Source organism: Equus quagga, chromosome 10 (assembly GCF_021613505.1).
Source record: "Equus quagga isolate Etosha38 chromosome 10, UCLA_HA_Equagga_1.0, whole genome shotgun sequence".
Lineage (NCBI taxonomy): Eukaryota > Metazoa > Chordata > Mammalia > Perissodactyla > Equidae > Equus > Equus quagga.
This window is the reverse complement of record NC_060276.1, coordinates 69,463,777-69,479,773: the sequence shown is the minus strand read 5'-3', so window position 1 is coordinate 69,479,773 and position 15,997 is coordinate 69,463,777. Positions and strand designations below refer to the sequence as shown.

Sequence of the window (15,997 nt, the reverse complement as noted above, 5' to 3'; positions counted from 1 at the left end):
TTTCTGTATGCTTGCAAATTTTCATTTTTAAAAAAGTTGGAGAGGATATGTGGAGGATAGATATGTGATAAAGCAAGTATAGGTATAGTAAAATGTTAATGAGACTCTAGATGACAATTGGGTGTTTGTTCCCTGTAAAATTCCCTCAATTCTTCTGTGTGTTTGAAATTTTTCATATTAAAATGTGGGGGTAAAAAACATGAAGAAAAATTATCACAACCGGTGTCCCCCACAGCACTCCCAATCCCTCTTTCTCTGCTCTACTTTTTCTTTTTATCCACAGCACTTATCACCATATATACTATATAATTCACTTATGTATTGTGCTGATTTTTGTCAGTGTCCTCTCACTAGAATGGAAGCTCCCCAGTGGCAGGGGTTTGTTGAGTTTTGTTCTGTTTGCTGCCACATCCCCAAATCCTAGAACAGTGTCTGGCACATAGGAGGTGCTCAATGAATACTTGTTGAATTAAGAATGAATTTCTGTATCCCTAGGACCTGGTCAAGGTCTTGCACAGGGTAGGTGTGCAATGAATGTTTGTTGAATTGAACTGAGATCTAAGTTCTGCAGGAGAACTTAGAATAGATCTGTTGTACTAGAGTCGTTCAGAGCATGGATTCTGGAGTCAAATGGCCAGGATTTGCATCCTGATTCTGTCACTTCCAGCTGTGTTACCTAGCTGTATTACCATCTCTGAGCCTCAATTTCTCATTGGCAAAATTAAGGTAATAATAGTAGCACCTTGGTAGGGTTTTTGTTTGCATGTAAAGCATTTAGGACTTTGTGAAGACCCAATAACTGGTAGCTAACGACGAAACAAGAACAGCAAAAATATAAAGTCTTCCTGGCATGTCATCTTTCCTCCATCCCCCAACAGGCTGAGCCAGGAGAGGCCAAGGAGATGTCCTTGGAGAAGTATTCCCAAGTTCTTCTCCAGACCCCTAGAATATTTTCTCTCACTTCAGATCTCTTCTTACCTTTCCTCTTGACCTGGACTCTCTTTCCTCTTGGTATCCTGAAGCTCTTTCCCCCATCATGACCACAAGGGAGTGGAGTGGAGGAGAAAGGAGTCTGTGGACCAAGGACAAGAGCTTAGAGCCTTCTTTTCCTCCTGTTCTAGGCTTGAGTCCCTCGCTGGCGATAGAAGCAGGTCAAGTGTGAGGTTTGGTCATTTCGGGGCCTGGAGGTTGAGAGAACAATAGTCCTGAGAAGGAGGTGCTGACAGGAGAGTGGTCTCATAAGCTACCCTCTTCCTTGGTCCCCTGTTAGGAGAGAGCACCTCCCTTGCCCTGCTCCAACGTCCCTTCTGTCCGTTCTGCTGCCTAAAATCTTTACTTCTGGTGGCCCCAGATCAGAGCAAGCCCGGGGACCCATTGAACATCTCCCTGCAACTCCCTCTTGCAAGTGGGATGGGGTGGAGTGGGTGGAGGATGGACGGAAATTGGGGATATGGGGGCATGAGATTGGAGGCTGAGCTCACCCTTGGCCCAAGTCCCCTGCCCCTGCTCTAGGGTTGGCGGTACCCCAGATATATGGGGATCTGGGGCTGAGCCTGGGGGCGCCACTGCTTCTGTTCCTTTAAGGAGCCGCTGTTTAGCATTCCAGCCGCTGCCGCTGCCGCTGCCTGACTCTGCACGCTGATTGGCTGGAATCAACTGAGAAGGGAGCCAGGGAGAGATGCTCTTGACTCCACTCAGATCCATCCTGGGGACCAGTGCAGGAGCGGTCCTCGCGGCACCCAGCCTTTGCCCAGGCTCCCACTTCTTCTTTGCCACTGGGCCTCGGCCCAGGAGCCACAACGGGCGACACGGAGCCGCCAGTGCTGGAGGGGGAGCCGTGGGTGCGGGGCAGCGTCGGGGCAGAAGCCCCGGGACGCCCGCCCGGCCCCAGGCCCCGCTCCGCCCGGGCGCCCCCACGGGTGCCCCCCCCTTCCTGGTCCGAGCAGTGTGAGTGTGCCCGGGAGCCCGGCGGCGGCGGCGGCGGCGTGGAAACCGGCGTGGGCTGGGGGGTCCGGGCCGCAGGGGGCAGTGCCATGCACAAGCATCAGCACTGCTGTAAGTGCCCCGAGTGCTACGAGGTGACCCGCCTGGCCGCCCTGCGGCGCCTCGAGCCTCCCGGCTACGGGGACTGGCAGGTGCCCGACCCCTATGGGCCAGGTGGGGGTAATGGAGCCAGCGCGGGTTATGGGGGCTACAGCTCGCAGACCCTGCCCTCACAGGCGGGGGCCACCCCCACCCCCCGCACCAAGGCCAAGCTCATCCCCACTGGCCGGGATGTGGGGCCAGTGCCCCCTAAGCCAGTCCCAGGCAAGAGCACCCCCAAACTCAACGGCAGCGGCCCCAGCTGGTGGCCCGAGTGCACCTGTACCAACCGGGACTGGTATGAGCAGGTATGGACCAATGGAGGGGGGGCGGTGGGGCAACCCAGGGGGACTGGAGAGAGGGGGCCTAGAGGCCTGGAGTGCAGCAGGGTTTCCTAGGGCTCCAAGACAGTGGAACCTGAGCCCTAGCATTGCAGCTGAGCCAACAGAGGCGGTTGGAAATGTGGGCTTCCCTGTGTGTATGCTTGGGGGTCTCCATTTGGAGGGGATTAGGAGGAGCTGTGTGTGTCAGGAGGTGAAGGTATGGCGGAGGGGCACATTTTCCTGTGTGGGGGAATTGGGTTTGTCTCAGTGTGGGGGTTTAGCAGTGTCTGTGTGTCTGGCAGGGGGCGGGAGGTTCTGCGGGGGCTGTGTGTGGTGTGTGTCTCCACAGGAGGGGAGGAGGGGGCATGATGCTCTGCGTAGGGGGGACATGTGTGTGTGTGTGTGTGTGTGTATGTTGAGGTGTGTGGAGGGAGGCAATGGAGCTCCTGTGAATCTATGTAGAGGAGTCCATGTGCCCAGCTGCTGAGCTTCAGCCCTCAATGCCATGAGTCCCTCTCCGTCCCAGTCCCTTTGTGTGTGAATGTGCACATGGACATGTGGGGCTGTCTCTCTGAATGTGGAGGTGTCTCTGTAGATGAAGCTGCAGAGATAGCTGTGTTTGCCTGTGTGTGTGGCTACATGTATGTGTGTGAGCATGTGGCTGCAAGTATGTGCACATATGTGCCTCTGTGTGTGTGTGTGTGTGTGTGGTGTCCCTGTTGAGAGACGCTTGACAGGCAAGGGAGGGGAGGGGGAGGAAGCGAGAGACATGTCCCAAGCAAGGCTGATAGGCTGCTGAGAAGGACGGACTCTTTTGTCCAAGCAGTCCGAAGTGTGTGTGTGCTGGGTGGAGGGGGGGGGGGAAGGGGGGTCTGTAGCAGGCTTCCTAGCTCCTGGAGCCAGGAAAGGGGCAGCTGCCCCGGTGCAGGGACTGGCCCCAGTGGAGCATGTCCCCCTTGGATACCCCCAGATGTGGGAGAACTTGGCCCCCCAGCTCTGACTTGGCACAGCTTGGGAACCCCTGGGTGCTGGGCACAACTCCGGCTTCCACTCCCAGCCTAAACTGCCAGCTTAGAAAATGGAAGGAGCATCTGTGGGAGAAGCAGCAAAATGGAGGCTGGGCCGGCAGAGCCAGGTCCCTGGCATGCATGGCGGAGGACCTCTCTGGTTATTCGGCTCTGCAGCCCCCAGGGTAGGGAGAGAGAAGGAGGAGGCTTTGCTGTCGAGGGCAGGTGCTGACTGCCCCAAGCTGGTGACCGTTCTGGCTGCCTCTGTCCTCCTCTGGGGATAGGATGGGTTCTCACTCCGAAGCAAAGATGGGGACTTCCTGGGGAGAGGAGTCCTCAGTTCTGGCCTTCTGTCTGTCCACAATTACTGCTTCCCATGCGCCTTGCCTTGGCCCCTTGCCCTCTCCAGCAAGTCCCCCTCTCTCCTTTTCCCCTCTATCCTGGGGCCCTACCCTTGCAAACACTCTCTCATGCTTGTCCTGCTCAAATGGGAGATGAGTGCCAGTCCCAAGGCTGAGCAAGTTGGTCATGGTTTCTTTGCCAGGGTTGATCCCTGGATGGCTCCTGGCCCTGGGAGCAGGGTCCCTGAGGGGGGCAGTGGGAGGCTGGAGGGTGGACCAGCAAGAGCCGGGAGCTTCTGGGTCTCACTGGAGCTGGGCTTTAAGCATGGCTTATCACATGTGGGCACACATGGTACACCAGATGCATACAAGAGCTGCATGAGTGTCCTTTTGCCTGTGTTTCTGTTGCATGGTACTTCAGGCAGCTGCGTTGGTCTCAGGGCTCTGAAGAGCCATTGGTTCTTCCTCCTGGGATCAGGGACCAGAGGGGGCCTGCGCTGGAGTCCTCCCACCAACTCCTAGGGCTGAAAGGCATAAAGTCCTGGGCCAGGCCCAGAAAAAGTGTAGGCAGGACTAGCCAGCCCTCTCCCCGTCTCCTCTCTGCTTCTTGAAGCCAAAGCTGCGTGGGGTGGAGGTTGGAGGGAGGAAGCAGAGCTGGGCATGTGGAGGAGCCCTCACCCTGGGTTTCCAGTTCCTCTCTTCAGAGGAGGAGACCAGGGGTCAAGAAAGGGGCAAGGCAGCCAGAGAAAGATTGGGGAGGGGTGCCAGGATACCTGGGGAGAGAGGCAAGAGGGCTCCTCCGTTCTTGGGGATGAGTGTGGCAGCCAGGGAGCAGGTTCTACTTGTCTGTCCAAAATCACATTTTCACTTGGTGATGGCCAAAAGTATGTCCTGTCTGGGGGCCACCTCTGTGGATTGGTCAGACCAACCCTGTGTTTCCATCCCCTTCCCTTCCTCTCCTCCCATGGCTACTGCTTGTTGAAGGTCATGGACTCTGCTGTCCATGCCTTGTTCTACCCTGGTTCTTTCTGCTGGGAAATACAAAGGGTTCAGGATCAAAAACCCCTTGGTAGAAATGGATTAGGACTTTGACTCCTTCTGCCCAGTTGAGGATTTGGGTTCCTGGGGACACAGAAGGAGATGTAGAATGAGGGTTTATGAGGTACTCTGAAGAGGGCAACTTTCCTTTTTCCCATGGGCTTTACTGGGGAAGGGGACGAGTGGCCAAAACATCAGTGGCCTTGGCAGCTTGCTTTAATCAAAAGAGCACCTGGAGATCAGGTTCTAGCCCCTGCTCTGCCACTAACTCCCAGTGTGCCCTTAGGCACAACCCATGTCCTCTCTGGGCCTTAGTGTCACCATCTGTCACATGAAGGAGGTTGGACAAGATGGTGTCCGCTGTCCTTCCAGCCATGACATGGTGGGAGTCTGTGATCCCCAGGTCAGGGAGGGCTGTGGTTCAGAAGGGGAACAGGTCCCTGTCCAGACCACTGGGTGCCCCCATGGATGCTGGGTGTGGCATGGTTTGCCTGCCACATGTTCCATTTCTGCCATCCCCCTCAGGCCAGCCCTGCACCCCTCCTAGTGAACCCCGAGGCCCTGGAGCCCAGCCTCTCGGTGAGTGCACCACTGGCTGGCTCAGTCCCAGACAATTGATCTGGGCTAAATGAGCAGCTGGGTTTGGCCTGATATGGCTGGAAGCAAGGGGAGGGGGGTGGCCTCCTCAGGGTCAGCCTGTCCCCATCTGTGGCCAAGAGGTGTCCTGGGGTCGATTTGGGCTCTTCTACTCTGTGGGGAGTGGGGGAGGAGCAGGTTGACCAGGGGGGTAAGATGGCTGGGAGGGCAGGAGGCACTTAGGGAACTGCCTGTGTCTTCCCCTAGGTGAATGGCAGCGATGGCATGTTCAAGTATGAGGAAATAGTACTTGAGCGGGTGAGTCTGCCAGTGGGGTGGGATGAAAGGGGAGGGGAGGGTTTGAGCCAGGAAAGAGGAGGGCCCTGAACTTCAGTCTCAAGACTCATGGGGGCACCTGCATTGAGAGGACGGGGAAACAGCAGCCCTCAGAGGCTGCATCACTGCATCAATCAATCAACCAACTAACAAATATTAATTAATTGACCTTGCTTGCTGAGGCCTGGGGAATTGGGGAGGGGATGGCTTTGCTGAGGCCTCTATGCCAGAATGGTCAGCACAGGCTGGGAAGCTGCAAGGTTTCTGATGAATGTGCCTTGGCCTGCCATGTCCCCTTCTGAGGCCTGAAGACCCTTCTCTGGGGGGCTGGGGGAGGTAGGGTTGCCAGGAACCCTCCCTCGTGCCCTCTGAGTGAACAGACTGTGCCCTTCCACCCCCTTCTGCAGGGCAATTCTGGCCTGGGCTTCAGCATTGCAGGTGGCATCGACAATCCCCATGTCCCTGATGACCCTGGCATCTTTATTACCAAGATCATCCCTGGTGGAGCAGCTGCCATGGATGGGAGGCTGGGGTGAGGTGGCCTGGGAGCAGGGCTGGAGGTGGCAAGGGCAGGATGGAGATGAGGGAAGGAGGGCGGGGTAGGAGAAGGGGTTGAGGGGTTGTGGCAGCGCAGTGTCATGCCTCTTGGGCTTCCCCCACAGGGTGAATGACTGTGTGCTGCGGGTGAATGAGGTGGACGTGTCGGAGGTGGTGCACAGCCGGGCTGTGGAGGCACTGAAGGAGGCAGGCCCTGTGGTGCGGTTGGTGGTACGGAGGCGACAGCCCCCACCAGAGACCATCATGGAGGTCAACCTGCTCAAAGGTCCCAAAGGTGTGGCCCTCTGGGTTTCTGTGTTCTGGCCAGAGGTCTCTGGTTGGCCCTGTAGGAAAGGGAAGGGAATAGCCTTACTCCTTGCCTGACTCCCTGTTCCAGCTCACAGCCTTCTTTCTTGACCTCACGTCTCACCCTAACTGACCTTGGGATGGCAGCTTAGTGTTTGGGATCCCTGGGGGGAGCTCCTGTGGGGCCAGTGGGTTGGGTTTGGGATTGACTGAGCACTCTATCTTCTCCTTGTGGCCCTCTCCCACTCCCTGCTGGCTCCTGCCCAGGTCTGGGTTTCAGCATTGCTGGGGGGATTGGCAACCAGCACATCCCAGGAGACAACAGCATCTACATCACCAAGATCATCGAGGGGGGTGCTGCTCAGAAGGATGGACGCCTACAGATCGGGGACCGGCTGCTGGCGGTGAGACAGCCTTCCCAGGGTGCCCAAATGATAGAGTGGAGAGGAGGAGCTTGAGCAACCTCTCACTCCACCTGAACCTCACTCAGGGACTAGGCATCATAGGGAATTTCAAGAGCATCATCTGAGCTGTGTGTACGCAGATACTGAGGTCCTAGTTCTTCTCATGGCTGAGACTCCCTCACCTGCCCTACCCCTATCTCTTGCTTCTCTGCTCCTCACAGCACTATCCTGGGGCCTCTGTTAGAGCACTGTTGAATTTCAGTGAAAAGGCACCCCTTAGGGTTCCCTGAAGAGGCCCTCCCTTCTCCCAGTGCTAGCCCTAAGGCCCCTCTTCTTGTAGGTGAACAACACCAATCTGCAGGATGTGAGGCATGAGGAAGCTGTGGCCTCACTGAAGAACACATCTGACATGGTCTATCTGAAGGTGGCCAAGCCAGGCAGCCTTCATCTCAACGACATGTACGCACCCCCTGACTACGCCAGCAGTACGTACCCATCTGCCTTGTTCCTGGCCTGAAGCCCCTGCCCCCTGGTTTCCGAAGGGGAAGAAGTTCATACCCCTTGTTGAGAGAGAGAGAGAGAGAGCAAGCAGAGAACTAGTGCTCAGAAGAGCTGAGTCCAAACCCCAGCTCTGTCCCTTATAGCTGGGTGCCCTTGGGCAAGTCCCTTTCACCTGTCTTTAGTTTCCTCTTTGGCAAAAAGGAGCTAATGCTATATGTGCTGCCTCCTCATAGGACTGCTGCAAGGATCAAATGAGATCATGGACGAGAAAGCCCTTGGAAACCTGTATTAGGCTATAGAGATGCGAGGGATTATTATTAGTCACATCTCTAGTCATGCCTTTCTTTGTAGACTGCCTTGACTTCAGCTCTTTCTAAGACTCACAGGAGTGAGCCTAGGATTCAGAAAGGGACTGTGGAGGAGGAACCCTGAGGGGTGGAGTAGGGGACAGAAGCCTGAGGAATCAGCATCCCTTGGTCTCTTTTGCATCTGGAGGGGGGTGGGTAGGGTACCCAGGTGGAGCGGTCTCTGAACTTTTCTCTCGCTTTCTTGATTCCAGCTTTTACTGCCTTGGCTGACAACCACATAAGCCATAATTCCAGCCTGGGTTATCTCGGGGCTGTGGAGAGCAAGGTCAGCTACCCTGCTCCTCCTCAGGTTCCCCCAGCCGGCTACTCTCCCATCCCCAGGCACATGCTGGCTGAGGAGGACTTCACCAGGTAAGAGCCCAACCCCCCCCCCCCCCCCCACACACACACCTTCTTCCTATCGAGGGTTGAGGAGGAGAGGAATCCATTTCTGGCGGACCACAGGCCTCCTTATAGTATGGCACAGAAGAGGACAAGGCCCTCAGTGCTCCTGTCTTTGAGGTCTGAGGACCTCTTTCAGCCCTTGGGACCCTAGGGAGGGACAGAGGTGGTTGCAGGGACGAGTTCTACCATCAGGGGGAGTTCCAAGTGTGTGGCCCTGATCTGAAAGTGCAGAGAAAGGGTGGGGTGGAGAGTTTAGGGGGCTGAGGAGGTGGAGGTTGCGGGGTTTCCTGCCCTAAGACAGTTGCAGCCCACTCTGCTGCAATCATTCTAAACTGGAGAAGAAAGAAATTCAGCCAGTGAGGTTGGCGGGACGCTGAGAGGCTGGCAGGGCCGGTGGCCTCACAGGGAACAGCCCCGCCCCACTCTGGCGGCGGCGGCGGCGGCACCGGCAGCGGCGGCAGCAGTGGCCTTGGAACTGGTCTGGCCGGCCAGGGTTCCGGGGGACAGGTTTGCTGCAGGGTGGGGCCTGGTAGGCTGCTGGGCTGGCTGCAGTGGAGCCGGAAGGGTAGGCGGACGGGGGAGAACTGGAGGAGCCATGGAGAGGGCACGCAAGTTCTCAGGCTCTGGCTTGGCCCTGGGCTTGGGCTCAGCCTCGGCCTCGGCCTGGAGGAGAGCTTCGCAGAGGTGGGCCTGGCCGCTCCGCTCCCTGCGGCCTGGAGGGGATGTCAGGTAGGAGGAGAGGAGGGCTTGGAGCAAGAGCATCCGGGACTCAGGGAGGGAGACTCTCACCGGAGACTGGGAGCAAGAAAGGAGGAGTCTTGGACTTGGGGCTCCCCTGATGAAAGATGCTTAAAGTGAAGGCAGTGGGCTGAGAAGGTGTGCTGGGAGTTGGGTTGTATGGATATACATGAGTGGCTCCCCTGATGACACTTTTACAGACGGATTCCTTAGACATGGTTAGTTAGAGTTGCAGTTTTTATGTGCTTTTCTCCTCTCTTCAATTAGGCTCCTAAGCTCCTTTTGGGGACCTGGGATTTCTTTATCTCTGTCTCCTACATCACCTAGCAAGGGTACATAGTGGTAGCTGGTGACTAAATCTGTCGTTGGGGAAGGTAGGAGGGGTCATAGTCAGTGGGTGGAATCTGAGGCTGCAGAGGAGCTTGTGTAAAGTAAGTATGCACGTTTTGCTGATGGTGACTGCAATCAACCCCAGGGTGATTGCACTGCCCCTAACTGATTCCCCTTGTTGGGGCCCAGGGTGCATCACACTGATTGGTAGGATAGGAGAATCTGGGGAGGAAGAGGACCAGTGAGTGGGCTCTGATATGTGGTCTCTAGAGCCCAGGACAGGGCTTTGTTGATCTGAGAGAGTAGGGGATTGTCTGCTGAGAAGCTGACTCCAAGCCCTCAGGAAGAAGGGAGGGAAGAGGAACTGAAACTTGGCAGCTGACAGAAAACAGCAGCCAAGCAGGTTTGAGGAGAGAAAGGGAGGAACAAGGTATCATACATAGGGACCCAAGTCCTTCTATAGTGATATAGGCCTCGTTCCAGGCTGGCCCTCACAGAGACAACAGTTGATATCTACCTTGTCCTGACCCTTCCATTCCTTTCCCACCAGAGAGCCCCGCAAGATCATCCTGCACAAGGGCTCCACAGGCCTGGGTTTCAACATCGTAGGAGGAGAGGATGGAGAAGGCATTTTTGTCTCCTTCATCCTGGCAGGAGGCCCTGCTGACCTGAGTGGGGAGCTGCGCAGGGGAGACCGGATCTTATCGGTGAGGAGACAAAGGCAAGGTGGGAGGATGGGAGCTGTGTCAGTCTAAAAGGGAGGAGGGGGGACCTCGCTTTCTCCAAGGAATGCTTGAGATGGGAGAGGCTGAGAGCTGGAGAAAACTTATATTCTCTTTATAGATATCCTTAGTGAGGGACAGGGACCAAGACCAGACTTATCCTTGAGGAGGAAATGAATATCTTTTGGGTCTTAACCCTGGTTGGCATTTGACTACCACAAAGATAATTATTACACTAGAGATGTCGTATACTTTAGGTCTCAACATAGGGACAAGGATGGGATATTGAGAAAGGCATCTGAGTAGGCTTAGGGATGGGCTACCCATCTGCCTCTCCTAATTAGTATGACAGAGGACTCCCTTTCTTGCTTTTGGGGTGGCTCATAGCTCCTCTCTTTGGACAGGTGAATGGCGTGAACCTGAGGAATGCAACTCATGAGCAGGCTGCAGCTGCTCTGAAACGGGCCGGCCAGTCAGTCACCATCGTGGCCCAGTACAGACCTGAAGGTAAGAGAAGAAAGGTGGGACAAGATGATTTGGGAAGTTTAGACTTACGCTAAGTGGTGGCTTTTTGCCATCATGGGTAGCAAAACCACTTGATCAAGTCCCTTCTATCCTAGTGCAGTAACCTCTTCCTCTCCCATTTTCCTTCTGGACAGGGGTAGGGGTGGGCAGTTTGGGAGCATCTATCAAAGCTGTGCTCAGAGCCTGCTGATCAAGGCTGCAGTGCAGCAGAAGACCAGTAGTGGGCAGCAGCCTACGGGAGGAAGCACACAGACTGGGGGCGACTGGAAAAAGGGGGGAAGGGAGGCGGAGGCGAAGGCCTCAGAGGCAAAAACAAGAAACTGTTTCTCCTGGAATAGGAGGCGGATAGTTCTCGGTTAGAAAAATCTCACGAAGAGATGTGAACTCTTAAAGGATCTTGGGCCAAACCTCCGTGACCCCCACTCCCCTTCCCTCATCAGGGTGACGGTGAAAGACCTAGAAAGGCGCTGAAAAGGTGATGCTATGCCCTCGGGGTAGGAAATGGGGAGTGGAACCCCTCCCCCTACGGGGGCCCTTCTTTGTGTTCTCAGGGAGCAGTCCCCGGGCTGGGGCGAATGGGCGGGGCAGGTTATGCAAATGACGATGTTTGATTGGCTGGGGTCAGCCAAGGCCCAGGTGCCGAGGTGAGCTGCGGGATGGCGCGCCCGAGCCAGCCGGCCGGCCGGGTGGCCATTGGCGGGCCGAGCGCGGCCTCCAGCCGCACGCCCCGCCCCCTGACCCAGGCGGAGGGCGGCAGGCGCCCCTCCTTCCCCCCTCGCGCGCCTCAGGCGTCTCCTCCTCCCCCTCCTCCCCCTCCTCCTCCCTCCTCCCCTCCTCCCCTCCTCCCGCGCGCCCCGCTTTGTGTCCGTGGTCTCCCGCGCGGGACGGAGGGCTGGCCGGAGCTGGCGCTTTCTCAGCACTAGACCTGGACTCCGACCCGGCGCCAGGTGAGGTGGGGCGGACAGGGGTCAGGCCCCCTCACAGTCCCCCCTAGCCTCTCCACGGTTCTGTTCTCAGACTCTCTCTTTCCAACACTGCGCCCCCAGCTCTGCGCTCTCCCGCGAAGCCCTCGCCGCGTGTCTGCGGCCCCGCGCGGTGCGCAGCTTTGGAGCCCCTTCTGAGGACCCCTCCTGGGCCCCGGGGAGCGCCGCGCCCGCTCTCCCGCGACTGGGCCCTGTCAGGCCGTCACCTCTTTGCCATCAGCTCTCCCCGCCCACGAACTGTGCCCCCTTCTCGCCCCAGGGCCTCGGTCCTACCCTCAGCCTCCTTCCTGCGGCTGCCGCGCCCCCAGCAGCTCCCTAATCCCTATCCTCAGAGGAATTTTCTAAATCTTCCCCTCCCCCACACGCAGTAATCCACCAAACCTGGCTACCTCTGGGAACCCCCGAGATTGGCTTGGCATTCTCAGCCCCCCTCCCCCCCGCTTTTGTTTGCAAGGATTTTCATACTGTTCCCGACGACTTTCGCCTCCCCCTCCTCTTTGTAAGCCGGCCTTTGTCCCTTAGGTCTGTAGCGCCTGGGCTCCTTGGACACCTAGGCCCGTGGGCCGGTTACTAAGGTGGAGGAAGGGATCTCTACGGGGCAGGTGCTCTGGTGCAGTGATGAGAAGGGGAGAGGCTGGGAGCCCTGTCGCAAAGCTGTAAGGGATCGAAAGTGCCTACCTTTGTCCTTTCCACCCTCTCCCCGACTCTTGTTCAGTGCCTCAAGCGAAGAGCCTGAAGGGAAAGAAGAGAGGGGCCGGCCACCTTCTGCACTAGGCTTTATCGATGGGGACCTAAGTATAGGGAGGTAACTAACAGGAGAGCTTGTTGGTCTGAGGTAATGGGAAAGAGAGATGCAAATAGACCCTTTGAGTCATTTCTCTTCACGTTTGGTGTTCAGCTTAATGACAGGAAACATACCTTAGGGATATTGCTTTTATGATTCCTGCCTGCGCTCTTTGCTTCTCAGTGTAGAGCTAACCATCTGATTTTCATTAGTAACCAATATTTATCCGTTTCATGCCCACACTTAGACAACATAGGTTCTGCAAAGAAAATGGTTTCTCTTGCATATTTGTGTGTGTGTGTGTAGGAGAAATTGATGTGTTTCTTTCGGTTTTGCTCTCTGATGTTGGGCACATGGAAACAACACTGAATTTGTCTGGTGGTAGTATCTTGGAAACTGATGACTGCATATTTCTATGAGTTTTGTTGGGAGAATGTAACTGACTGGTTTGCGTTAAAAGCTGCAAGTTGTCCCGGGTAAAGGGATTCCTGTGGTGTTCATTGCTCTCTGAGCGTATTTCTGAGTTTATAATATATGTTGAGGTGCTATCTCATGTTAGGTCTCTCTACCATTTGCTAAACAGAGCCTTTCTTCTCTTAGGATTTGGTTGAACCACTGTTGTTAAGGCTCTGGCACCCCAATCTTCTTTCTTTCTTTGGTTTGGTAAATCCTTCAGGGCCCCGACATGCAAAAGGTTTTTTTTTTTCTGTTCGTAAATGGACCCTTGGAGACAGGTCCAGAGGGACTATCAAGCATTCTGTGTTGGGCTCTGAATTTTCTTTGAAAAAGTGATAGTTTTTAAAAATAGGGACTCCATGTTGATTATTTTATAAATATGTTAAATACTGTTCTTTGGAAGATTGCATCATATGGGCATTTACAAAATGAATAATCCAAAAAATGTCTGTTGGCTAAAATGGCAGAGACGTTGCATGTAATTGGTCAAGTAGGTGTTCATTCTTTGTCTTTTTTTTCACATAGAATATGGGAGCTGGAAAGGATCACGTAGGCCAAGCCCTCATTGTGCAAACTGGAATAGCGACAGGAGAGCAAGGACATGACTTGCTTAAGGTCATGAAGGGAAAGTTGCCGAGGGTCAGCAATTCAGCAATCGGTTTAATCTTGAGGGACAAACCCTGAGGGACAAACCGTGCTTGCAAATACCTGAGAGACCTAAGACCTAGTTAGAGCAGAGGAACAACAGGAAAGGACCTGGGGAAATAACAGAAGAGAGACCAGGGAAAGAGATGTATGTGCCCTGGAAGATTAGACTGATCTCCATGGTGGCCATGAGGCGCCATTGCCAATCCACCACAGCCTATACCTGGATATCCTTTAGCATGATAGCTTACAAAAATAGCTTTGACTAATTAGAACAATCAGAGTAAGAAGAGTTTTTCTGCTTTTTTAAAGGCTTAATTGAGATAGAAATCATATACCGTACAGTGTACCCATTTAGGTGTACAATTTAATGGCTTTTAGTATATTCACAGAGTTGTGCATCCATCGTCACAGTCAATTTTAGAGTATTTTCATTACCCTTCTCCTTCTAATACACAGAGAGGGTGCAAGCTTGGAAGGGTGATAGGTAGAGGACAGTTGCTTCCTAATGTGTCTCCCCTGGGCACGTAGAAGCTGGATGGCAGCTTGGTGGGAATGCTCTAACCTTGAGATTCTTTCATATATCTGGTTCGCTTAGTATGGGTTAAACTCATGAAGATAGGAACTGTGTCTATCTGTTTGAACTTTGTATTGTGCCTAGCATGGGTACTTTACAAGTATTTTTATGGTGAAGCTTTGGAAAATATTAAAACAGGAATAGAAGTACTAAATGATAAGCACCACAGTGAGAGACGGTGTTTAATTGTTTCGCTCCTGATTGCTCCAAACTGTTGTGGACACAGCAATCCTACCTGTTAGCTAAAAATAGCATTATGTTCTTGGGCATGTATAATCCTGCTTAAAATTCAGATTGAAAATTTAAACAACTGGCTCTTGGCAAAGGCTCTCTTCTACTCTATTCTGAAATAAAAAGTATTTTTCTGTGACTTATGGAATTGCTCCACCAAGGGAAGGAGGGACTTCATGTTATACCATTTTGATTTAGAAACTGTCTCCTACATTTTTTTGCCTAGTTACTTTGAGTCAGCCTCTATTTGTAAACCTGAACCCCAAATCAGGAGGTGAGCCAAAAATTGGTCACCAAGGTAGCTAAACTGGGAACTGATCCTTTGTGACCAGTCTTTTCCACTAGAGTCCAAATCCAGACAGGCTGGGGGTACAGGGAGTGAGAGGGAACGAGAGTTTTCCCTGCTTATCTTAAAGTGCTGAATAAGCACACTTTCGCCATGGAGACACCTCCAGGTAAGACCTGGAAGAGTTAAGGATCAGTGTTGATAATAACTTGAAAGCATAAAAGGGATATTGTTTCCATAACATTTGAATAACCATCCCATCTCCCTCTGTTTGAGAGTGAAGGATGTAAACATAGCTGCTACCCTATCAGCATAATCTGTCTTGAGAGCACAGAGGTGAAAGTTTATCGCGGCAAAGAATCAAAGTCCTGAAACTCTTATTGCCATCCTAAAAGCAGGCTAACGTCCTAAAAGAAGGCTAACGTGGGGAAGGAAGAAAATTAATTCCTGTTAACAGCATTTCTACGCTAAACAATTTGAAGGCAGCTAGTATTGTATTCATCTTTGTGTTCCCGGGATCTAGTCCAGAGCCTGGTACGTGGTTTGTCGAAGTGAATTATTTGAGTATGTTCCAGATGGTTTTGTAAGCATTCGTCTACAGGATATCCCTGTCAGGTAGGTGGTATTATCCCCATTTTACAGATAAGGAGAGTGAGGGTCAGAGAGGTTGAGTGACTTGCTCAAGGTCACACAGCCAGGAAGGGACAGAATCAAAGTTTGAAGTCAGATTTCTTGAGAACTTTGGGACTAGGGCATTTGCCACTAGGCCACGAGTACCTCCCACCACAGCAGAGAAGCTGTGAGCCCCTCCCCCTACCTAGATACCTCTGGACACAGCAAAAGATATGTTCTGAGACTCTTCAGATGCCAGAAGTTGTTAAATGAAGTAAAACCAACTCCCAGATGTCAGCTTTTTAGTCTTGATTGTCACAAACTCCTGCACCAAAGGAGGAAGTAACCTGGGGGTAGAGGGGCTGCTGGAAGCCTGAGGGAGACCCCCCTCCAAAGGGAAAGTGGACTTAGGAAGACTACCATGGGATAATAGTGCAGCCGTAAGAATATTAATGCAGTAAGTAGGCATTTCTCATTTCTTCAGGTGAAATGGAGTTGCATTTGTCATTCAGTTTTTTATGACCTACCGTTCACTTATTCAAGGGTGCAAATCAGTGTGATTTCGAATGTTCACAGAGTTGTGCAACCATCACCACAATCAATTAGAACATTTTCACCAACCCAAAAAGAAAACTCTGTACCTTTTAGCTGTCACCGCCCCCCTGCCCCAACCTCATCCCCCTCAGTGCTAGACAACCACTAATCTACTTCCTATCTCTATGGATTTGCCTATTCTGGATATTTCATGTAAGTGGATTCATATAATATATGGTCTTTTGTAACTGTTTTCAAGGTCCATCCATGTTATAGCAAGTATCAGTACTTCACTTCTTTTTATGGCTGAATAATATTCTATTATGCATATAATACGACACGTTTTGTTTATCCATTCATCATTTGATAGA

General features: G+C 53.3%; 1 protein-coding gene across 1 annotated transcript in view; it reads left to right on the top strand.

Moving 5' to 3' along the window:
* Positions 1 to 2,033: 2,033 nt before the first annotated feature.
* Positions 2,034 to 15,997, top strand: part of DLG3 (discs large MAGUK scaffold protein 3) — a 52,530-nt gene continuing 38,566 nt past the window's right edge. The window contains exons 1-10 of the mRNA XM_046673846.1: positions 2,034 to 2,390; positions 5,317 to 5,370; positions 5,635 to 5,685; positions 6,111 to 6,235; positions 6,366 to 6,535; positions 6,814 to 6,950; positions 7,291 to 7,435; positions 8,011 to 8,170; positions 9,822 to 9,978; positions 10,398 to 10,500. Coding sequence (XP_046529802.1) covers positions 2,034 to 2,390; positions 5,317 to 5,370; positions 5,635 to 5,685; positions 6,111 to 6,235; positions 6,366 to 6,535; positions 6,814 to 6,950; positions 7,291 to 7,435; positions 8,011 to 8,170; positions 9,822 to 9,978; positions 10,398 to 10,500 — 1,459 coding nt within the window. The remainder of the gene's footprint in view (positions 2,391 to 5,316; positions 5,371 to 5,634; positions 5,686 to 6,110; positions 6,236 to 6,365; positions 6,536 to 6,813; positions 6,951 to 7,290; positions 7,436 to 8,010; positions 8,171 to 9,821; positions 9,979 to 10,397; positions 10,501 to 15,997) is intronic.